The sequence below is a fragment of the Bos javanicus genome, chromosome 4 (assembly GCF_032452875.1).
Source record: "Bos javanicus breed banteng chromosome 4, ARS-OSU_banteng_1.0, whole genome shotgun sequence".
Lineage (NCBI taxonomy): Eukaryota > Metazoa > Chordata > Mammalia > Artiodactyla > Bovidae > Bos > Bos javanicus.
In genome coordinates this window covers 48,696,364-48,720,867 of record NC_083871.1, presented here as the reverse complement: position 1 = coordinate 48,720,867, position 24,504 = coordinate 48,696,364, and the positions used below count along the sequence as shown (strand labels likewise).

Genomic DNA, 24,504 nt, shown 5'->3' with positions numbered 1-24,504 from the left:
TGGTAAAGAATCTACCTGGAATGTGGAACACATGGGTTTGATCCCTGAGTTGGGAAGATCCCCTGGAGGAGGGAATGATAACCCACTCCAGTATTCTTGCCTGGAGAATCCCCAGGTACAGAGGTGCCTGGCAGGCTATGGTCCCTAGGGGTTGCAAAGGGTCAGACACAACTGAGTGACCAAGTACAGCACAGCACAGATACCTAGAGTGGGACTGCTGGGTCATAGGTAAATAAATATTTAACCTTATAAAAAATCTGCTGATTTCTTGTTTGTACCATTTCATCCTCTCATGTAATAACCAAGAATTTCAGTTACCTTATATCTTTGCTAACGTAAGACATGTCTTCTATTTTAGCTATTCTTGTGTGCTTAGAGGAATCTCATTGTGATTTTAATGCTAATTTCCTTAATAATCAAAGTTACTGAGCACTCTCCCATGGGTTTACTGGCCATTCTCATGTCTTCTTTATTAAACTGTTTAAGTCTTTTGCTCAGTTTGATTAGAGCCTTATTATTATTGAGATTTAACAGCTCCTTATATATATTCCAATAAAAATAAATTAGAATATGTAAGGGAAAAAACACAGTTATAATAGCAACAAAAAATAATAAGTAACTTAGAAATAAAGTTAAGAAAAGACAAGAAAATCCTTTATGGAGAAAATTACAGAACACTGAAGAAATGAAAGGAAAACTGAATAAATGGAGATACGCAATGTTCATGGACAGAAAGATTCAGTATCATTTAAAGAAGCTTATCCTAAAAGTTCTGTGGGATAATAGAAGCCCATGGGTGGTTAAACAATTCTGAAGAAAAATAAGGTAAAAATTACTTCAGTTCAGTCGCTCAGTCGTGTCCGACTTTGCAATCCCACGGACTGCAGCACTCCAGGCCTCCCTGTCCATCACCAACTCCTGGAGTTTACTCAAACTCATGTCCATTGAGTTGGCGATGCCATCCAACCATCTCATCCTCTGTCGTCCCCTTCTCCTCTTGCCTTCAATCTTTCACAGCATCAGAGTCTTTTCAAATGAGTCAGTTCTTCGCATAAGGTGGCCAAAGTTTTGGAGTTTCAGTTTCAGCATCAGTCCTTCCAATGAATATTCAGGACTGATTTCTTTTAGAATGGACTGGTTGGATCTTCTTGCAGTCCAAAGGACTCTCAAGAGTCTTCTCCAACACCACAGTTCAAAAGCATAATTCTTCGGCACTTGGCTTTCTTTACAGTCCAACTTTCACAGCCACATCACAACTTTCCACACTAGTGGAAAAGTCATAGCCTTGACTAGATGGATCTTTGTTGGCAAAGTAATGTCTCTGCTTCTTAATATGCTATCTAGGTTAGTCATCAGAGAAGGCAATGGCACCCCACTCCAGTAGTCTTGCCTGGAAAATCCCATGGACGGAGGAGCCTGGTGGGCTGCAATCCATGGGGTCGCTATGAGTCGGACACTACTGAACGACTTCACTTTCACTTTTCACTTTCATGCATTGGAGAAGGAAATGGCAACCCACTCCAGTGTTCTTGCCTGGAGAATCCCAGGGATGGGGGAGCCTGGTGGGCTGCTGTCTATGGGGTCGCACAGAGTCGGACACGACTGAAGCAACTTAGCAGCAGCAGCAGCAGGTTGGTCATAACTTTTCTTCCAAGTTTGAGTTAAGTGTCTTTTAATTTTATGGCTACAGTCACCATCTGCAATGATTTTGGAGCCCAAAAAAATAAAGTAAAAATTACTTACCCTACCACAAATCAGGACCATATAAACTCGTATTAAGATAAAAATATTAAAATGAAAGAATGGACAAATGAATAGAACAGAATAGCCTTTAAGTACATTCACATAAAAATGAGAAACTGATGTTTAAAAGTCAGTGAGGGAAAAAGTAAAAAAATGATGCATATTCTTAAAAAATGAAATGAGATTCTCATCTCACACCATGCACAAAAATAAATTATAGATAGATTAAAACCTTAAGTGTGAAACTCAAGACTTTTTCATTTTTACAAGAAAATGAAGGGATTATCTTTTTAATGTGGGGCAGAGATGGATTTCTTAAGGCACAAAAAAGTGTAAGTATAAAGGAAAGGATTAATGTTAGCCTATAATAAAATCAAGAAATTATGTTCTTGAGTGAAAAGGCATGAACATGAGTGAAAAGAGTGGAACAAGTGAAGGAAATTAAGAGGTAAACCTCCATTTACAAAACAAGTGAGTCATGGGGATGACATATACAGCAAGGAGACTATAATCAATAATAATGTATTGATAATATCTTTGTACGATGACAAATGGTAACTAGACTTATTGTGGTAATCAATCTGCAACATGTAGAAATATCAAATCTCTATGTTATGCATCAAGAACTAACAGAGTGTTTGCTGTAGGTCAATTATTCTTCAACAAACAAACAAATAAACAAACTCATAGAGAGATCAGATTTATGGTTACCAGAGGCAGAGGTTGAGAGGAGGAGCAATTGGATGAAGATAGTCAAATAGTTTAAACTTCCAGTTAGAGGATGAGTAAGTATTAGGGACGTAATGTGCAATAAGATCTATATAATTAACACTACTGTATGTTATATAAGAACGTTCTTAAGACAGTGAATCCTAAGAGTTCTCATCATAAGGAAAAAAAATTTTTTTCTTTCATTTTACATCTATATGAGATGATGGATGTTCACTAAACCTAGTGTGATAATCATTTTATGATGTACATAAATCAAACCATTATGCTGGACACCTTAAATTTACACAGTGCTGTATGTTGATTATATCTCAGTAACACTAGAGGACAAAACAAAGAAAACTCTGTTCAAACTACGCTACTGTAAATAAAATGAAAAGACAAGCCCAAGACTGGGAGAAGATATTTTTTAATGCATGTTACCAACAAAGAATTAGTAAACAGAAGATGGATGGATGGATGGATGGATGGGGAAAGAAAAGGAACACCCTTACAAATCAGTAAGAACAACACAGTCAGATAGGAAAAATGGCAATAAAAAATTATTTTTCACAGAAAAAATGAACTACAAATATGATCAGTGAACATAAAAAAGATGTTCAAGATCAACAATAATCAAGGAAAAGCAAATTCAATTCACGAGATCGCAAGATAATATCCATCCTATTGGCAAAGCTGCTTAAATTCCAACAACATCAAATTGTAGCTTAAATGTGCAGAACTAGAAATTCTCACACTACTGCTGAGGGTGAAAACTGGATAACAGCTTTGCAGAGCAAATAAGGCAAAATGAGGTACAGTGAAAGCTGTGTGTTCCCTCCAACCAGCCTTTCTACACTTAGATATATAACCTGGAGCAGTAATCCTCGAACTTCAGTCTCAAAACCTCTTTACGTTCTTAAAAATTATTTGTTTATATGAGTGATAATCATGAATATATATTGTATAAGAAATTAAAATTGTTTTAAAATTATTTCACTTAAAAATGAACAGTAAGACAACTACACATTATTATAAATAACATATTCTTATGGAAAATAACTACATTCTCCAAAACAAAAAAAATTAATAAAAAGAATGGCTATTTTACGTTTTTTTACAAATCTGGCATAATAGAAGACAGTTGGGTTCTCACATCTACTTCTGCATTCAATCTGCTGCAATAGTATACATTATGTACCCTCTGGAAAATTCCATTATATACTTATGAGAGAATGAGGGGGAAGGCAAAGAACTTATTATATATTATTATTATAGTTATTTTCAATCCATAGGCTCCCTGAAAAGGTCAAGGAGTAGGAGAGGAATGGTCCTCCAGGGGTCCCCACACTTTAATAAACTCGAGTACATTTGCATAATACACATACATGCACACACACATCATGCTCATCAGAGCACTGTAATAACAAATAATTAGAAACAAGCAAAATATTTATCGAAGAACGGATAAACTGTCTATTTACATAAGGGTATACTAACAGTTTAAAAGAAGTAAACAAGGGCTACATGAATCAATGTAATATCTCAAACACTGTTCTCAAAAACAAGCTGAAGGATGATAATTTACATAAATGAAACTTTTATAAGTGGTACAATTATACAAACTTGGAATATATGCAAAATAGCATTATTCCTAATCTATAAATAGATGCCTTTGTAGTAACAGTACAGAAACAAAAATAGGAAATAAAGACACCAAATTCATCATAGTGGTGGTTATCTATGGAGAAGGAAGTTAAGAGAATGGGTAAGAGAGGGACACACAAGAAAACTACTGTATGTATAATTATTTTCTTAAAAGAAAAAAAAAAACCTGAAGGGTTAAGATGTTAGAATCTGTTAGAGACAGGGGATAGTTTTTATGAGTATTCATTTTTGTATATTGGAAACACCTCATAATTATAAGAAAGAGAAAGAAAGAGAAGAGAGAGAAAAAAAATTTCTCCTCTACTTGGTTTTGGAGATAAAAATCTCTCGGTACATAAAAATCTCTCAATACTCTCAGTCCAACCAGATTAGTTTACACTGCATTTTTTTTACTTTGTTACCTTTGACATATAAAAACAATATATGTAAGGCATGAAACTTGATATTTTGGCATATGTATACACTGTAAAAAAAAAATCACCACAATGAAGCTAAACAATTTAACTATCACCTCTATATAGTCACCATTCTGTATGTGTGAAGATTTTAATTAAGATCAATTTTCTCAGCCAATTTCAAGCATCCAGTACAGTACTGGTAACTGTCACCTTGCTATATACTTAGATTCCCAGAACTCATTCACCTTGCATAACTGAAGCTTTGTACTCTTTCAATAACTGAAGCTTTGTACTCTTTCAATGCTAAATATGCTCCTAAATATATTTCACAAAATATCCTTTCACAAATGAGTTTTTCTTAAAATTTGAACACTAAAATATCTTTTGAATTCTTTTTAAGGAACTATTAGGAATCAAAGATCCTAATATTGCTTAGTTGATAAACTGTTGTTGCTGCTGCTGCTGCTGCTAAGTCGCTTCAGTCGTGTCCGACTCTGTGCGACCCCATAGACGGCAGCCCACCAGGCTCCCCCATCCCTGGGATTCTCCAGGCAAGAACACTGGAGTAGGTTGCCATTTCCTTCTCCAATGCATGAAAGTGAAAAGTGAAAGTGAAGTCGTTCAGTCGTGTCCGACTCTTAGTGACCCCATGGACTGCAGCCTACCAGGCTCCTCCATCCATAGGATTTTCCAGGCAAGAGTACTGGAGTGGGGTGCCATTGCCTTCTCCAAACTGTTGTTAATGACAGTCAAATAAGATATCAAAGACCTGTGAAAAACTCCATGTAAAAACAAAGATCCAAAAGAACTGTCTTTTTCTTTCTAAAAATCTATTAAGACAGTAATTTGTAGTGGAGCAAGTACAGAATGATGGGTTTTCAGAATAAAATCATTCTAACATAAAACTTAGGTACAAAAGTTTGTCCCACCATAAGCTTTCTTTCATAAATATTATGACATAAGGAAATGGAAACAAGCTGTCAATTTAATGCAACCAATTTTCCCAATTTCTATTTCAGGCACACGTTCATGTTTTTACTATAAGCATCTGCCTCACTTAAATAAAGTACCTATTATCAATACCCTTACCTACTCTTTCCCAAGTTGTTTTAAAATGACTTATTAAAACTTGACTAAAACCATAAACTGGGAGATTTTACACACACAAATTTATTTATTCTACCAGTTAAACACTGATTGTCAAGGAAGAAGATGGTGTGAAAACAAAGCAGAGCTTTGCCTTTTTTCCCTTATTTTTTTTTCAAGTCAGACTATTTACCTTGCATTTCAAATAGAATTAAAGGAGGACTTGAGATTTAAAAGAGCAAGGGGTTTTAAAGTTTGAAACACTTGGCTGAAAGATCTAAAAACTTTAGTTTTATACTTTTCATTAATAACTTTTTCTTTAAGTACCATTACTATGCTGACTTGAAAGTAATCTCCAGTGTCTTACAGTCTCAATCAAGTTTCATTTTTTTAAATTTATTTTTAATTGAAGGATAACTGCTTTACAATGTTGTGTTGGTTTCTGCTGTACAAAAATGAATCAGCCGTAAGTGTACATATATCCCCTCCCTCTTGGGCCTCCCTTCCACATCCCCATCCTACCCACCTAGGTCATCACAGAGCACCAGGGTGAGCTGTGTTCAAACTTTATTTTTAAAAACTGTCATGTTCTGACTTCTAAAACTTGCCTTTCCTTCCTTCCTTCCTTTTCTTATTTTTTAACAAATCCATATATAAGGCTAGTATATGTCAGACACTGTTAACTCATTTAACCCTCTGAGGTAAGTACTGTCATAATTCCCATTTCACAGATGAGGAAACTGAGGCGTAGATGGTAAAGTAACTTGCTCAAGGTTCCAAAAGTTATAAATGGCAGAATCAAGATTCAAACCCAGAGCTTATGCCAAACAAGGGTATATTTTTTTTTAAGTTTTCACTGTTTCTGATTTTTCAGCATTACTTTAAAAATTTTCAGCACTAAAAGCAATCTGTTTTCCATAAACTACCAGACTTAAGAAGTATAAGGCAGAGGAAAGGGGCTCTACTGACCATGTTTATCAAATTAGTGGAGGGGAAAAGTGGAAGGAATAATAATTGAGGTAGATGACGGTAACACATTCAGTTTAGGGCAAAATTATTTGAGTTGCTTGAAGACTATGCAAGCAGAGGTGGCTGGTAAGCAGGTAGATTCATTGAATCTTAAGGAGAGGGGAGGTCTGTGCTGGAACTACAGTTAAAACTGGAGGGCTCTAAAGAGCAAGTCAGCCCTGGGGGGTGAGCAGGATTCTCGTAATAAAGGGAAGAAGGCAGCGTCTTTCAAGGTGGTTAGGAACGAGGCAAGATGGAGAGAAAAAAGGACAAAGCAGGTTCAGGGCAACAGATGCATTTGAGATGTAACACAGGGCTCACAGAAGCAGAAGGAGAGATCAGAACGTCTACTCAGTGAGTATATGTAATTCTCAGCTGCAAGACAAGCCTGTATGCTTGTGTTGCATTTTGCAAAATGATCAAATACCAGCCAAAATATAATGCCGCCTTATTTTGTTTAATATAATGAAGTCTAAACCTATGAAACCGAAGACTAGTAAAGGCTTTTACATTTCATGGAAACACTTTAAAATGTTTAAAATATGAAAGATTATCTGAGGCTATTTTTAACATTCACATGCCCAAGAAGGTTTCAATCACTTCAGAAATATACGCTTACAGACATTTACTATTATTAGACATTCAGTATTCAACTTGAGGTTAATTAAAATGTATTTGGCCACCTAATGTGAGCAAAGCGAGATGCACACAGGAAAGTCTAGAAGGCAGGGAGCTTATTACTGCATATCCCTGCCTGCCTGTGCCAGGCACATCTGACAGCCACCAAGCTTTCTTCCTGCCATTCTGACACCTTTCATGTCAACCAGAGAATTTTGTAAGCATCTTTTGGAAGGGTGAAATGAAACTAACCTTTGGAGAAAAACAGATTTGGCAGAAAGCTAAGGAAAGAGGACTGGGTACCTATAACCAAGAGAATAGTTCAGGCAAGAATATTTGACTGCATCAATTTTGAACCACACTATATGCCTCTACAGTGTTTTATCTACTACTCAAGGACTGCTTACAAATGAAGAGACTTTCTTTCATGCCTTTTTTCACTTAAAATGTACTTAATAGGTAATACAAGTATATGATAAGCTTTTTTTCAAGTTACAAAAAGGGAGACAGTGAAGAGTCTCCCTTCTAAACAACGGTCCTCTCCAGAGACTGCTTTCCTGAGATACCCTGTGCGTGCGTGCATGCTAAGTAGCTTCAGTCATGTCCGACTCTTTGTGACCCTATGGACTGTAGCCTGCCAGGCTCTTCTGTCCATGGGATTCTCCAGGTAAGAATACTGGAGTGGGTTGCCAGGGGCTCCTCCAGGACATCTTCCTGACCCAGGGATCGCACCCATGTCTCCTGCATCTCCGCAAACAGGTTCTTTACCAGTATACCCTAAGTAACTGCATTTCTTTTAAACTATTTTAAACTTTTTTCTCCTTACAGTATTGCCTGGTCCTAACCTTTTAAAATATTTTAAACTTTAAATTTTCTTCTAATTCAGACAGCATTTCCATGACTTAGTGATTCTTAACTAAACACCTATAACATGGTATGATTCTGTTTGTCACATCCCCAAAATGTGTACCAAGAACCTTAGTACTCTATAATCTAGGTAGAATTCAAGGTACAGATAGGAATACAAATTTAAAAGAAAAAGCCTGGATCTTATCTGTCATGTAGTATGATTTTATTTCCTCCTTATAAGATAGAATTTTCCTCTTTATTCTGCCGAACTTCGGTTGAGTTAAACAATTAGCTTACCTAATGAATCTCTATTTAAAAAGACAAACACAAACACACTAGGACCCTATAATTCAGGAGCTTAAAAAAGGAAGCCAAAGTTTATTACAGCCAGCTTATATATTAATAGAGTATCAGTTTAGTTGAATTGTTAGGATTGTGCTCCCCCAAATGGGGTCATGCACCCCAAGGCAGAGTATAAGGCATTCTTTAAGGGTGTAGGAAAAAATTAGAACTTGTTTACAATGACTTCTTACTTGTCCCTTTCAAAATTTATATTGTAGAATCCTTTCTCATGGGACTCCCCTGATGGCTCAGTGGTAAAGAATCTACCTACAATGCAGAAGACACAGGTTCGATCCCTGGGCTCGCAAGATCCTCTGGAAAAGGAAACGGAAACCTACTCCAGTTATCCTGCCTAGGAAATCCCATGGACAGAGAAGCTTGGTGAGCTAAAGTCCACGGGGTTGCAAAAGAGTCAACAAGAACAACAACCACAACGCTTTCTCATATACATAGTAAGTTAATATACTGGTACATGCACAAATTTATAAAGACATTCTTGGGATGTGTATACTCATCATGTTCCCTCATTAGCAATTTTGCTAATGAGGATACATAATCAAAAACAGTTGATAATTAAACAGCTCAGTATATGAGGTGTTCATTTCTAAAAATAAATATTTTATTGATTTTGGAAAGTCCACCAAGTACTGGGGCTTCCCCGATGGTCCAGTGGATAGGACTTCGCGCTTTCACTGCTGAACACCGAGGTTTGATTCCTGGTTGAGGGACTAAGATCTCACAAGCTGCAGAGCATACCAAAATAAAATAAAGCTTATGTAAGAAAAGTATACCAAGTGCTAATCCGGATAGAACAGAGAGCAAAAGCAAATTGTAAAAGGGACGGATCAATGCTGAGCTAGACTAAATGTTTAGAGGGGAAAGTAGGTGGCTTAGTTTTTGATACGTGGTTCTTTTCAGCCATGTTATTGCTGTAAGAGTTACTAACACTGAAGTGTGTGGTCAAGCAGATGGGCTTTGAACTTAAGACTGTCAGATTCGAATCCTGACTCTACCACTCACTCGGGGGAGGGCTGAATGATATGTATGTCTTATTCAGGGCCTGGCAGTTAAGTAGCCAAAAATGTTAACAATGATTAAATAAAAAGAATATCATTTAACAGACATTAGCTTTCTACAGCAACTGAAATGAAACAGCTGAGTCATGTTTTAATTAAGAACCTTTGGAAAGATGCTTTTTTAGTCTAACATATTCAAACAAATGGAAGTTTTTCCTTCTTTTTTATCCAAAAAAAAAAAAATTCCCCTCAGTAAAACTCCCATGAACTATTCTATCTTGGAACAGCTAATGTAAATTAAATAGTGTCAGTCCCCAGCCAAACGGATACCGGAATCACTGTATACAGTATATCTTTTTGGCTTCACTTTTATGTGGAACATGTGTTTATATTTTGACCTTTTGTCTTTTTTTTTAAATACAGAACATTTTTAAACAGCAGCAACTGGAATGATTTTTTTTTTTAGCTTCCAAACATACTAAGCTACACATGGCAAAGCCTATTGCTGAAACATTTATAAATGTTACACCAACTGTGTTTATATTTCTGATTTTTTTAGATTGTTGTTTTCATGTAAGCCATGACCTGAAAATTTGAGCTCAAATTCTTTCCACAAAATAATTACATAATGGAACAGTCTGAGTCATTTTGAATTTCCGAAACACAAAAACTTGCTCCCATAAAATAAAGATAATAATCAGTATCACAGTGAAGTTTTTGTATGGGGTTTTGCAACCACGACCATCTCAATCACAACTAAATGGTAAGGATAAGGCTGGAAGGACAATAAGAACAGGACCAAGAACACGATGACAACAACTCACCCAACTCAGAAAAGTCACTGCACTCTTTTTTCTTTTCCATTGCCTCTTCTTAAGCAATTGACACACAAATAAAATCTAATATTAAATTTCACTGCAATGAAAAAATCAAAGAGAAAAAAAAATGGTGACTCTGAAGAGAAAAGTACAAAAGTACTTCTTGTTAGCCTGGCCTTTTAGACCTTATCTATCACCCTGATGGAAGACAGGGAGGATTTATAGTATGTAAGTTAATATCAATAGCACACAAAATGTTAAGTGATAATTCTATGAACAAAAAGACCAAAACGGACTAAATCTGGGCAAGGAACGTCCCTGGCTCTCAGCAGCTCCATCTGCTAAATGTTATAGACAACATATTCTATCTATGAAACAGTCTGTGACAAAAGGATTGTCTCTTAAGGAGTCTAGAGACAGTAAACTTAAAAGAATAATTACTTCTTTTTTCTTAAGAAAAAAAGGAGTTGGTTCTCAATAAATATGTCTGCAGTGGGTGAATGAGCAGAGGATCCTACCTCTCAACTTAACACATGTTCTTTCTCCTCATGGGCTGTCCCAGGTCTCAGCCCCTTTACTCTGTGACTCTGAGCACTGCTAAGGCAGACCCCAAGGTCAGTCAACTCAAACACCTTTGTCAACCCCTTACCTCAAATATTCCATCAACCCCTATTTCCACCATAGGCTTTCTCTATTCCTACTGCTCTCATTAAGATCTCTCTTTTTAAGGGATCACAAATAAATTCCTCCTTGACAATTTCAAAGATCTTTTGTTAGTATCCACATGGTTGAAAAAGATACACATTTTTTTTTTTTTTTGACACAGCTATGGACATAACTTTGACAGCTGGAAATTTACTGGAATCCAGGGAATGAGATTTGCAACAATGAATAATCACTAAATATTTACTCTGTCCCACCCAGATACAATATATCACTTTATGTACAAACTCAAATGGAAAGCTTACATGCCTTCAAATGGAAAGCTTGTAACAGTCTTAAGTTAAATAATAGCTACAGTTTGATCTTTAAGATAGGGTAAGTAAACATATGAAAGCATCCAATGCTTCAGTTTTTGTTGAGATGCTTTTTATTCTGTGCCACTGCTTAAGAAAAGGTATCAGTTTCTCAAAGAACCCTTCACAAGTTGCAACTGATTTCACTCCTCTCCCTCCTCCTCTCTCTTTTCCCATCCCTCCTCTCCCCCCTCCCTCCCTTTTCCCAAGTCTAAAGTAATAGATGGATAAAAGTTTGAGAAAGGACACCCAAAGTCCTTTGATTTCCCAGTTTCAATCCCTAAACTAATCCATTTAATGCTACTATTAAAATGAATAATGTTTTTAACTGTTCTTTGAAAAATCATAATTGCCATCTCTAACGCAAAATATTTTTTTAAAATCTTCTCTAATGTTGTTTTAAGCTCCTAACTAAAATAATGGCTTCAACATTTCAGCCATTGTCATGAATGATGTAATCCATTTCAGGAGGAGGATTTAAAACTACTATATAAATTTCCAATAGCCAAAGACCAGAAAAGTCTCATTAACTACAAAATCCTAGAGTGCTTAGCTACAAATTATGAGTTGAAAGGATGTGGGTTTTATTACTGGACATGACTGAAGCGACTTAGCAGCAGCAGCAGCAGCAACATAACTTCACATTAAATCCTAAGAGAAACTGCCCAGCAAGCTCATTTCCTATTTCATCTGTGTAAAAAAGTGCAAACATTAGATTCATCTCCACCAAACACAATGAAAGCCTCATTGTGAAGAAAATACTTCTGGAAGACCTCTTATAAATAAGATTATTTGTTTAATAGGTAACCTATGCTTGTTGGGTGCAGTATCCTAAGGGCCTTGCAAATATTACTCCATTTATCCTCATTAAAACTTCACAAAGCAAGTACCATTATTATGACATGTCAACAGGCTGAGCACAGCATTTTATCCATTAAAAAAAAAATAGACATTGTCTAAGTTGCAAGTTAACCCTCCAAAATCAACTTCCATGAATGCTTTTCAAACTGATTAAATGGATTTAAGAGGTTGATTATATACTAAAAGATATTTTAACTTTCAGTCCATTGCACAAGTACCATCACTAAAATAAATTTCTTTCTTTAGCTGTATGCTAAAGGCTACATGAAGTAGGAGACTAAGGATTGGCTGCTTTGTCTCACAACAGTCTCCAGGAGCCCTCCACAGAGCAAGTTCTTAAAAAAGGGCTCACACAAATGAGCCTAAAAAATCAACCAAAGCAACTCTCCTTTAAAGCTCTAATTCCTCTCTACAATTTCCTACTGTCAGTTAGGCCATGAATATCAACATGTTTTTTTACTTCCGATATGAACAAGGTTAAGAACTTTTTCACAGCAGATTCTTAGGAAGTAAATCTACTACCCTCATTGTTTGTCATCTCATTTTTTAGGAAGACCACACACGTCATTCCAGGCAGATGAATTTCTGACTTTTATTCTTCAAGTTACAATGAAGCTTAGCTCTTCCAATTCTGTATTTAATAGAGATGAAGAACATTTGTTCTTAATCCTCTTAAGAAAAAATTTCAGACACATGCATGCTCTTCTCAGCTCTTTCAACCATTTCCTCTCATGCTACGTACCTTTGTTCCCTTAATCTCTCACCATAAGCTCCAATTTTCCAATATTTTGCATAATTTTCAAGATCTCGGGTAAACTCTACACAATCCCCTAAAATTGTAAAAATGTAAAGGTAGATAAAGATAAAGTTCTAAAAGATTTTATGTAAATCAGAGTTAAGAGGATTAAGTCACAGATTTTACATGCTAAATTTCTATTTATATACCTTTGACATCCAAGCTTATAAGCCATGGTTCTATAGTTTTGCCCTGTAAATTAACCTGACCTTGAAATCTTTGCCTTCCATAATTTAGTATATTAGTTCTTCCATATTTTACATCAGTCTATTTTTCTTCTAGTTTGATTCCTCATGGGCCCTTGTATAATTTGTTTCCAATTACTTGTCAATTTTGGAGATGGAAATGGTAACCCACTCCAGCTTTCCTGTTGCGATAATTCCATGGACAGAGGAGCCTGGCGGGCTATAGTCCATGGGGTCGCAAAGAGCTGGACACGACTGAGCAGCACTTGCCATTTACTTCATTTTGTAATCTGAGTTATTTCACTTAAGAAATAATTGAGCAACACAAAATCTCCCAATGATGCCTGTATTAATTGCCACAGATTTCACTCCAAATTGGTACTGATCCAACTTTGGCTTATTGCAACCCTCCTAATAATTCCAAGCCTGGGGACATGGCCCTTGCAGAAGAGACAGGTCAAGTTTCATTTGATTTCTGTAGGACAGGGAAGAGGGAGGCAGTCTCAATGATTGCTTTTTCCAGGACTTTAAGAGTTCCCAGAAAGGGAATCACAATATGCCACTATCATTCTAACACCTAAAGGTTGCCCTTTTAACAAGAATTGACAGCAAGCTGGAAGTAAACATCAGAAGTGATCAACTTAGAAAAGAATAGGAAGGGAACAAGAAAGCAATCAGCAGAGGAAGAATCCTTTGGAAAGGGAAGAGAGAAGTAAAGACCACCTTCACCCATCAGACTTTTGGCCAAGGTCCCAAATGCTGGTTCACTTGCTTGATTCAACTACCACACTATGAGTTCAAGGTCACACATGCTTGATCTCTCTGGGGAAGTCAATGGCAACCAGTTTCATGGTCAAAAACTTGCCATTCTGAACAACCTCTCACAAATACTATCACTTGTCCTAAGGAATTTGTGACAGTAGGTATGAATTAATCAATGCAAATTCATCACCATTACTGAAAAAAAAAAAAAGCAGGAACACCTGACCTCTGATTCAGCCAGCTGGACAAATTTCATTAAGGGAGAGACCTCTGATGATCTTAGGTCAGACAGATGTGAGTAAGAAACCAGGCTCTATTCCTCACTAGTCCTGTGTGTGACCTTGGACAAGTTTATTTTTCTAAACCTTACAGACAAAACATATTAAGGGCCTCAAGCAGAGCTTGACATAAAAGGGATGCTCAAGGGATGCCAGGCCCACCCCCTTCCCAGAGATAAAAGCCGGGACTTAAGAGCACAGGCATGGTGCCAGGCCCACCGCTCTTACAACCTCTGCAGCCTACCAGCTGTGAAACACTGAACGACTGTCAGTCTCATCTTTCTTATAAAGCTGGGATAATGGATCCAGGCATTTAGATAGTGCCTAGCACACAATCTCAATAAATGGCAGCTATTTTTTAACTGTTAATAAGAGAAAGTGGTATTATAATCATCATTATTATCATTATCTGTTGACCAATCTTTCTCAAAGAAGGATCAGGGAACAGTAGATATCATCTGTTAAAAAAAGATTCCAAGTCCACCCCAACCTATTCAAAAAAGCTCCAAAAGCATAGTACCAGGTAATACTCATTTCAGAATCAAACTTCCTTGAGAGATATACTAAAATTTAAGAATGACTTATCCTTTTCATCTTGTGCTATGTTTTAGTAAATTAAGACTTGTCTTCTAGTACTTTCCCCATTCTTTAGTACTTTTCTTATTTTTTACTATGTCACAAGGATTACCCAGTATTAGGTGTTTTTTTTATATATTTCAGCACTTTTTTAGACTTAGGAATTAAACTGATAGGCTCATTCCCGTTGTTTCCCTCCCTCTCCCCAAGAGTATTATTTTGACTTTTTCCTCCTTTGTCCAAGGGTTGACAGACTATGGCCTTGGTCTGTGGCCAGTTTTGTACAGAGGGAATACATGTTTAAAGGACTGTTTAAAAAAGAAAAAAGAGGAATATGAGATGGAGACCATACATTGTTCACAAAGCCTGAAGTATTTACTCTCTGACCCTCTACAAAAAAAGTTTGCCAACCCCTCGGTAGTCTAGAATTCTCTTTAAATTGGGGGTCTCAACACAAATTACTTTTAAAAAATTGAGAAATGATTAGAATAGAAACTACTCTAAATATGTATTTTTTCACTGCGCCTAAAGGAAAATGGAAAGGGAAGCACCACTGCCAAAGTTTCTGTTATACATAGACACATATGTGTGCACTGGATAATGACCAAACTGGTTACAGTCATAAAAGTCTTGGGGGGCTGTGGGGGGGGGTAGGAATGAGGAATAAATTGGGCAATTGGTTAACTAGTATATAGTAAAACTGACAGAGTAGTTTTTACAATAAAAGTGCTTTGGAGACTATAAAACCATAGTATATGGTTTATTCCCCATAGTAATGGGGAATAAATTGGGCAATTGGTTAACTAGTATATAGTAAAACTGACAGAGTAGTTTTTACAATAAAAGTGCTTTGGAGACTATAAAACCATAGTAAATGATCCCTACTACTCAGAAGGTAATGGCTTATTTCTTCATTGCTAAATGGAAATGAAATCTGTTCTGTGTACAATCTACATTGTTTTAAAGAGAAAACAAAATCATAAATGCAAAGTACTTCAAAACATTACACAAGTTATACAAACAATATATCGCACTGAACAAATATAGGCTGTTTAGCAAGTCCCTTAGTCTTTCGTTTCTCCAATCTGGGAAATTAGTCCTTTTGGTTTTCTTTGTGTGTGTCCATATGCATGTGGATGTACTCGTGTGTGGATGTGTGTCTCAAGCATTAAAGAGGTATTAGATGTTCCTTTGTGTCATTCATCAGTGGCTTCTCCTGCCCATCTACTTAAAATGTGCACTCTTTCCTTCTCATGCCATTTCTAGTAAGAAAAGCATTAGATTAAGTTTTTGTGCAAAATGAAGACTATGATTATCCTACCCCTGGGAACATTACAAAGTCCAAAATCAAAATTTTTAAAGTAACAATCTTCCATTTTATCTTCAGAGAGCATTAATTCCTAGGGCTTTCTGTGACTGCTTCAGATAAGCTAAAAATACCTTAATTTTATAACACATTTCAACAATTCTGCAAAGAAAAGAAACACCTTCCTAGAAACGTACACAAGGAAATGACACTTTAAAACATGAAATGTACTGCGGACACACAAACCACGAGTAGTGTAAATAAATAAAAGCTGGTGTGATGCTGGATGCACGTTTGTCTTACACCACAAAGAAAAAGCACTTGCACATTTGCACACCCGGGTATTTTAGCTTGGGATGCCACAAAGATGGGATTTAGGCATGCTGTGTAAATGCAGGAGGCTGTTAATGTGTAAGCGCCTCTGCGTGTGTCAGGGAAAGAGGGTTAGAAGCGGGAGGGGTGGGACCTGCCCGGAGCAGCTACTGGAGAAAACCCCCCTTTCTTTCCCATTCATTCTTTCTAGCTTCAGTGTCTGGCATAGTCCTTACAATTACTCACTGCTTTTCATTCTAAAGACAACCAACAAGCTTTCAGAACGTCCTACAGTGTTTTTCCTACATTTTTTTTTTAAGACATCAAATCATCCAAATTTTGTTTTAAATCAAACCATTAGCCCGTTTCCTCATTCCAAAGACCCCACGGGTTGCAGGCTAAACAGGATCCTTTGTTGTGTGTCCCAGAAGAACACAACACGCTATCGGTAAACTGGAAAATAATAGATGACTCTCGTTTCCAAGAATGCCAAAGCCATCACCATAAATTCTATTCTGCCCTGTGAGTCCAATTTCACGCTCCTTTTAGTGAATCTGCCGTCCTAACAAGAGTGAAGCCAATGTGATTGACCACCCCTCCGCCTTTTCGTTTTGGACAGTCCACTAATACACATAAGGGCTGAAAGAGGATGCCAAATGGGCCAGCTTCATTTATGCAACCCCAGCGAAAGTTGTTTCTCAGATGCCCACTCCAATCCTGCCGGCCTCTGCCTCTGAGCCCAGGAAGAGAGGGGGGCGAGTGGGCAGAGAAGTCTCACCTTTCGGCTCCCCACCTCCCGAGGAGGGAAGGCGGGGGAGGGCACGACGAGAGCGCGGAGGAAGAAAGTGGGCGAGTGGAAGAGACAGAAATGGATGCTGAGGGGGTGGGCGCGAGGGGAAGGTAGGGAAGGAGGAGAGAGGTGGGTGAGCGTAGCTCTGGGATCTAAGGACCTAGGGAGAGCGGCGGGGGTGGGGGCCCGCGCGAGGAATCCGGTCCTCACCGTTGAATGCCCCTGCATCCGCGGCCTCTTCCTCCTCCTCCTCGCCGTTCTCCGAATCGCTGTGCCTGGGCTCCTCGGCGAAGTTGACCCCCTTGCTGGGGGTGCCGCCCCCGCCGGCGGCGCCCGCGTCCCCCCAGGTCCTGCCTTCATGGCCGAAGCGCGCGGCGCCTTTGCGCTCGTTCTCCTCCTGCAGGCGTGTGAAGTGCTGCAGCGCGAACTCCAGCAGGTCCGCGGGCTGGTGCCTCAGGACCTCCACGGTGAAGCCCTGCAGCAGCTCCGTCAGTCCCGCTGGGATCTCGATGCTCATCCTGCCTCCCCTGCCGGCGGGCGCCGGGGCACCGCCCTCGACCCCTCGCTGAACCGGCCTCGGGCCCAGCGGCAGCCAAGCAAGCGCAGACGGGCGCTGGCGGGGCTACCGGCTGCGAGCGCGGCGCACTGGGCCCCGGCAGCCAGGCTGGCCCGGCCCGCGGCTCCCGGCGCGCGGCTGCTCCGTGCGGCGGCGGCGGCTGAGCGAGCTCGGCCCGGAGAGGGCTGGCAGCATCTCCGGCTCCTCCCGCTCCCGCCGCGGCCGCTCCTCTCCCCCCGCCCGCCCGGGCTGCCCCGCCCCCGCCCCACCGCTGCACGCGGGAGGGGGCTCCGGCGCGCCCCCACGTGACCCACGGAAACCATGGCAACCCTGCCGGCGGGCGCCGAGCACCCGCCACTTGCACAGCTGAGGGGCTGAAGACGCAACGCAGGCCGGCGCCAGCAGGCTGGCGGGGCACTCTCCTAGGGGGCGCGGCCCGGGCGGGTCCCCCCACCCCGCAACTCGGCACTCCCCGGGTCACCCTCGGGTCCAGGCGCGCCTGGTAGTCCACCTGTCCGCACGCCCCGGAGAGGACGGGCCACTCGGCCGAATTCCCACGCCTGTTTCACCACCCCGAGTCCAAGCAGAACTGGTGCCACGCGATTTGCCCTGAAACTTGGGCCTCCACCTTGTTAGCGTCATTTTCTTTTCCTCCTAGAATCTAATTGTAGTATTAACGTGCGTGCGGGTAATGTCTTTTGTTTAAAGTCGGGTACTACTGGTTCTTTTGGACAAAGAAATAATGCCCCATCTTTTGTGACACCTTTCTTTTTCTTTCGCCATGTGTTACACAGCCTTTCTCCACTCAACCTGTTTTATTGTTTTGGTTCACTGATAGTATCCCATTGTCCACTTGGTGCAGTTACTACTTGTTGAGACAAATGCACGATTTATTGTGAGGCCCTTAGAAGTTAGTCGATGGCCTTCAAACAGGATAAAATGTCAATGAGATGGCCCTCAAGCAGAAGAACCTTTGCCTGATTAAACTGTTATTGTTTATTTTAAAACACTCCCTTATGCTTTGAGTGGTTTTGAATTATATCCCCAAAAATAGGAATACGTAGTTCAATATAAAGAGAAATAGAATCCGAGATATGTGCTTTTCAAGAAGTCCTTGACTTTGAAACAAGGCTTATTCTGTTTACAGTTTAGAATTAGAAAATGTCTTTTGCCAATTAAATGGTGTTTTAAAACATATTTCATTTTTCATCATGACCATCATTATAAAATAAAATATCTCAAGAGCAAGCTCAGTTATTGTGATTTCTATTATTATTTCCATCTACACACACAAAAAAGGTAAATACATGGTTCAGAAACCTCGAAGACTAGAAATCAAGATGTAACAAACTAGTCCCTTTAATAAAAATACATTTGGAAAATAACCCTTTATTTATAATACCACTGATAGTCACTCCATGAGTGACTATTTTCTTTGTGTTTCTTAATCTCATAATAATTTTATTTTTAAATATAATAAGGTACTTCAGATGATGAGAGTCAAGCATTTTAAGAAGTACGCTTTTATAAAGCACCATGATCCTCACTGCATGGTCCACAGTATTAGTCAAACTTTAACCGTATAAATATTATATAGACCATATAAGCATTTTAAGAAGTAAAAGTACGCTTTTATGAAACACCATGATCCTCACTGCATGGTCCACAATATTAGTCAAACTTTAACCATATAAATATTATATAGACAATATAAGCGTTATCTTTATAGACCCAGTAATTTAAGACAAGTTTGCATCATCTATCTTCATTTATGATTTTTTTTTTAGGATTAACAAGAAAATGGTAAATACAGTAACTTAAACAAGACAGAAGTTCATTTCTCTGTAATGTAAATATCAGCGGTTCAGGGCTCCCATGGTGGTTCTAGGATCATTAGCCACCCAGCCTCTTTCCAGCTTGTTGCTCTGTAATCCTCAATTTGTTGTCCAAATTGCTGCTCTACCTCCAGTCTATTCATCCATATTTCAGTCAAGAGGAAAAGAAAAAAGAGAAGGAAACTTCTCCTCTCACCACATCAGTCAGATCAGATCAGTCGCTCAGTCGTGTCCGACTCTTTGCAACCCCATGAATCGCAGCACGCCAGGCCTCCCTGTCCATCACCAACTCCCTGAGTTCACTCAGACTCACGTCCATCGAGTCAGTGATGCCATCCAGCCCTCTCATCCTCTGTCAACCCCTTCTCCTCTTGCCCCCAATCCCTCCCAGCATCAGAGTCTTTTCCAATGAGTCAACTCTTCGCATGAGGTGGCCAAAGTACTGGAGTTTCAGCTTCAGCATCATTTCTTCCAAAGAAATCCCAGGGCTGATCTCCTTCAGAATGGACTGGTTGGATCTCCTTGCAGTCCAAGGGACTCTCAAGAGTCTTCTCCAACACCACAGTTCAAAAGCATCAATTCTTCGGCGCTCAGCCTTCTTCACAGTCCAACTCTCACACCCATACATGACCACAGGAAAAACCATAGCCTTGACTAGACGGACCTTTGTTGGCAAAGTAATGTCTCTGCTTTTGAATATGCTATCTAAGTTGGTCATAACTTTGCTTCCAAGGAGTAAGCGTCTTTTAATTTCATGGCTGCAGTCACCATCTGCAGTGATTTTGGAGCCCAGATAAACAAAGTCTAACACTGTTTCCCCATCTATTTGCCATGAAGTGATGGGACCGGACGCCATGATCTTCCTTTTCTGAATGTTGAGCTTTAAGCCAACTTTTTCACTCTCCACTTTCACTTTCATCAAGAGGCTTTTGAGTTCCTCTTCACTTTCTGCCCTAAGGGTGGTGTCATCTGCATATCTGAGCTTATTGATATTTCTCCCGGCAATCTTGATACCAGCTTGTGCTTCTTCTAGTCCAGCGTTTCTCATGATGTACTCTGCATATAAATTAAACAGGGTGACAATATACAGCCTTGACGAACTCCTTTTCCTATTTGGAACTAGTCTGTTGTTCCATGTCCAGTTCTAACTGTTGCTTCCTGACTTGCATACAAATTTCTCAAGAGGCAGATCAGGTGGTCTGGTATTCCCATCTCTTTCAGAATTGTCCACAGTTTATTGTGATCCACACAGTCAAAGGCTTTGGCATAGTCAAGAAAGCAGAAATAGATGTTTTTCTGGAACTCTCTTGCTTTTTCCATGATCCAGCGGATATTGGCAATTTGATCTCTGGTTCCTCTGCCTTTTCTAAAACCAGCTTGAACATCAGGAAGTTCACGGTTCACATATTGCTGACGCCTGGCTTGGAGAATTTTGAGCATTACTTTACTAGCGTGTGAGATGAGTCCAATTATGCGGTAGTTTGAGCATTCTTTGGCATTGCCTTTCTTTGGGATCTCACCACATACACATCCCCTAAGAATACTTCCAGGAAGTTAAACACACCAATTCCTCTTATATCGTCTTGTCCAGAACTTGGTCACTGGCCATACCTGTAGTGTGACCAACTGCGTGTTCCAAACTTGACTGCGGAAATCTCACCTGTTTCATGTGCTCTTCAGCAGTGTACCTTGCCATACCCCATCGAGAGCTGAAGCCCTAATTCCCCTCCTCTTGAATCTGGGTGGGCTCATGACTGCTCTGAAAGAAGTCATGCCAGAATGACAGAAGAAGCCAGCCCTGTGATGCTCCATCACATATCTTTGAGCATAATAAAAACTCTGTTTTCAACCTCTACATTTTAAGGTGATTTATTACACAACAACAGTAACTCAGATGCATGGCTATAAGGAAAGCTTGGGAATGGAAACTCTATTTTGAGCAGTTATGTGCCAAGCAAATATTTGGAGATGAAGTAGAACAAATTCTGGGAGCAATAATTAGTGTCTGCCACAATGCTCAACACCCAGGAATGACAGAAGAAAAAAAACCACTACTTTCCCAAACACTAATAAGAGCCATATTTCAAAGTAGCATTCTTTATTTTTGTTTCAAAATGCCATTATTCTTCCTTATAGTTTTACTGTGTGAGGCATGGTAGATGACTCTGTTATGAACCACAGTGCAAGGGTCATGCGGCTGTCATTTCTTTAGGGGTATAGAGGTGAGTCAAGCATAAAATGCATGATTGGGTTAGATGACCTCTATGGTCTCTCCCATTCTAGGATATTCTGCAACAGTATAATAACAGAAGACATATTGGATTTAAAGCATCTTTGCAAACAGCTCTCTGATAACATTTTTTACTTCCATCAGTTTTTAAATCAATAACCATGACCTGAAAAAAGTAAAGTCTGATGCTGATATTCCTATTATGTTAATACTGTTCTCAGAACAGACGTTCACTTCTCAAATCATATTCTTGCTTTTATTTACTACCCCAAAGCCCTTTTGGTAATATCATATGCTTCCCCATGCTTTCATTTTCAGAATATTTCCTTTGGAACCTTGGAGTGCAGTGACAGTGACTTATGGGGACTGTTTATCTTTGAATTCTTTAAAAGAACATCACTGATATTGATTCTTTGGTTGTTGATTTACACAGCAATCTGCACTAATTTCTCAGAAAATCAGAAGCAATTGTAAAAGAACTCCAAGAGTTCAGTACTGGAATAAAGTAAGAGTGCTACAAAATTTGTTTTCACACATGGGAAATGAAACATTGGACAGAAACAAAAGTTTGTTGATATGTAGCAGCTAAAACAAGACAACAGCATGGATAAGCCAATATTTGCATAACTTCTATAATGCATAATAACAACTGTGGCCAATCCTTTGTCCTATTGTACAGCAAAGGGAACTATATTCAATATCCTATGGTAAACTTAATGGGGAAAAAAATAAAAATAAAAAAATACAGTGGTCAGGTAGTATAAATATATGACAGTGTGCCTCTTCAGTGGAGAAGAAAGTCCCAAACGCAATCACTTGGTGCTATAGGCACCTCATGCCTATTTGCTGAAAGATGTTCATCTCATAGCCTGAAAAATCTTTTAAACGTTTGGGCTGAGACTAAATTAATGTTTAACTTCTAGATGCAGCTTTACGAAGAATTGCTTCTGGATGACTGATGGTTCTCCAATGTTAGGGAGCACCAGAAGCACTTGCAGGACTTGTTAAAATACAGTTGCTGGCCCCACCCCCAGATTTTCAGATTCAGTAGGTCCAAGGTAGGGCCTGAGAATTTGCTCTTCTCTCAGACGCCCTGGTGATGCTTATGCTACAGATGTAGGGACCACACTTTGAGAGCCTCTACACTAGATTACCCAGAGAAGAGTGTATACATATATTATATGTATTCCAAGAAGATAACTATTTGAAGTACCCTTTTTGCTTGACGTCAAAGTGTAAGTTCTTCTTTGGTTAGACGAGGACTAGAAGGCGATGGCACCCCACCTCAGTACTCTTGCCTGGAAAATCCCATGGACGGAGGAGCCTGGTGTGCTGCAGTCTATGGGGTCACTAAGAGTCGGACACGACTGAGTGACTTCACTTTCACTTTTCACTTTCATGCATTGGAGAAGGAAATGGCAACCCACTCCAGTGTTCTTGCCTGGAGAATCCCAGGGACGGGGGAGCTTGGTGGGCTGCCGTCTACGGGGTCGCACAGAGTTGGACACGACTGAAGCGACTTAGCAGCAGCAGCAGCAGAAGCAACTTCATTATTCTTTTCTCCTGTAAGGAGTCTTGCAAAGTTTTGAGATTCTCAAAAGCTACAGAGAATGTATCCTTAAATGCTAGTTTTCATAAATGGAATGTGGGTTTCTTAAGACTAAGTTGGGCTCACAAGTTTATCTCTGCTTTCTGAAAGTCCACTAAACTATGGCTAAAGGAAAAGGGAAAATAAAACAAAACCATAAACTCATAAGAACAAAAGGACAAGTGAATCATAATAAAAATATAAAATAATAATACAAAATTTAAATTATTCAGCTTTAAAAAGGAAGGAAATTTGGACACATGCTATAGCATGGGTGAACTTTGAAGACAGTATACTGTGTGAAATAAGCCAGACACAAAGGACAAACACTGTGTGATTCCACTTATGTGAGTTAGCTTATTATTGTTATTGTTTACTTGCTAAGTTGTGTCTGACGCTTTGCCACCCCATGGACTACGGCCCGCCAGGCTCCTCTGTCCATGAGACTTCCCAGGCATGAAGACTAGAGTGGGTGGCTATTTCCTTCTCTAGGGGATCTTCTCGACCCAGGGATCGAACCCAAGTCTCTTGCATTGCAGGCAGATTTTTTACCACTGAGCCATCAGGGAAGCATCTAGAGAGTCAAGATTCATAGAAACAGAGACTGGAACAGTGGTTGCCAGGAGCCTAGGGGAGGGGAAAAAGTTGTTTAATTGGTAAGAGTGTCAGTTTAGCAAGATGAAAACATTCTGGGGTTGGTTGCACAAAAATGTGAATATACTTAACACTACTGAACTATAGACTTAAAAATGATTACAATCATAAATTTTGATACCTGTATTTTACCACAGTTAAAAACTTAAAAAATAATTTTTTTAGAATGAAAAAATGGGAGAAGAGACTATTGCCTATTAGAACTTTGGAGCAAATGACTATTGTCTACTAGAACTTTGGAGCTTACTGAGCAAACTAGAGAATGTTGGAACACAAGCTTGGGTAAACACAAACCAGCATGATGCAAGAGCACTTCTGTGTCCCAGGGCTCAGAAGCAGAGAATTTGAAGACACTGGGTGCTCCTACACAGGAGGAAGGAGCAAGAGTTAGTGTAATGTTTGTAACAGGTGCTGAAAACACTGTCCACCTGCTGGCCACTCCTCCGTCCCACAGAGGTGAACAACTGCTCTCCTTCACTCCCAGCAGGACATGGAGGAATTGACT

At 39.4% G+C, this 24,504-nt stretch overlaps 1 protein-coding gene and 1 long non-coding RNA gene across 2 annotated transcripts in view; both read right to left on the bottom strand.

Annotated features, from left to right (window-relative positions):
- The window catches only part of PRKAR2B (protein kinase cAMP-dependent type II regulatory subunit beta), a 102,566-nt gene extending 84,641 nt beyond the window's left edge, over positions 1 to 17,925 (bottom strand). Inside the window, exon 1 of the mRNA XM_061413978.1 lies at positions 17,347 to 17,925. Within this exon, the coding sequence (XP_061269962.1) occupies positions 17,347 to 17,653 (307 nt within the window). The 5' untranslated portion in view covers positions 17,654 to 17,925. The remainder of the gene's footprint in view (positions 1 to 17,346) is intronic.
- On the bottom strand, positions 4,963 to 17,208 carry LOC133246056 (uncharacterized). The gene is made up of 2 exons (XR_009735885.1): positions 17,125 to 17,208; positions 4,963 to 10,351 (listed from the first exon to the last, which is right to left on the bottom strand). It is a non-coding gene; the product is annotated as an uncharacterized LOC133246056 (long non-coding RNA).
- Positions 17,926 to 24,504: the final 6,579 nt, after the last annotated feature.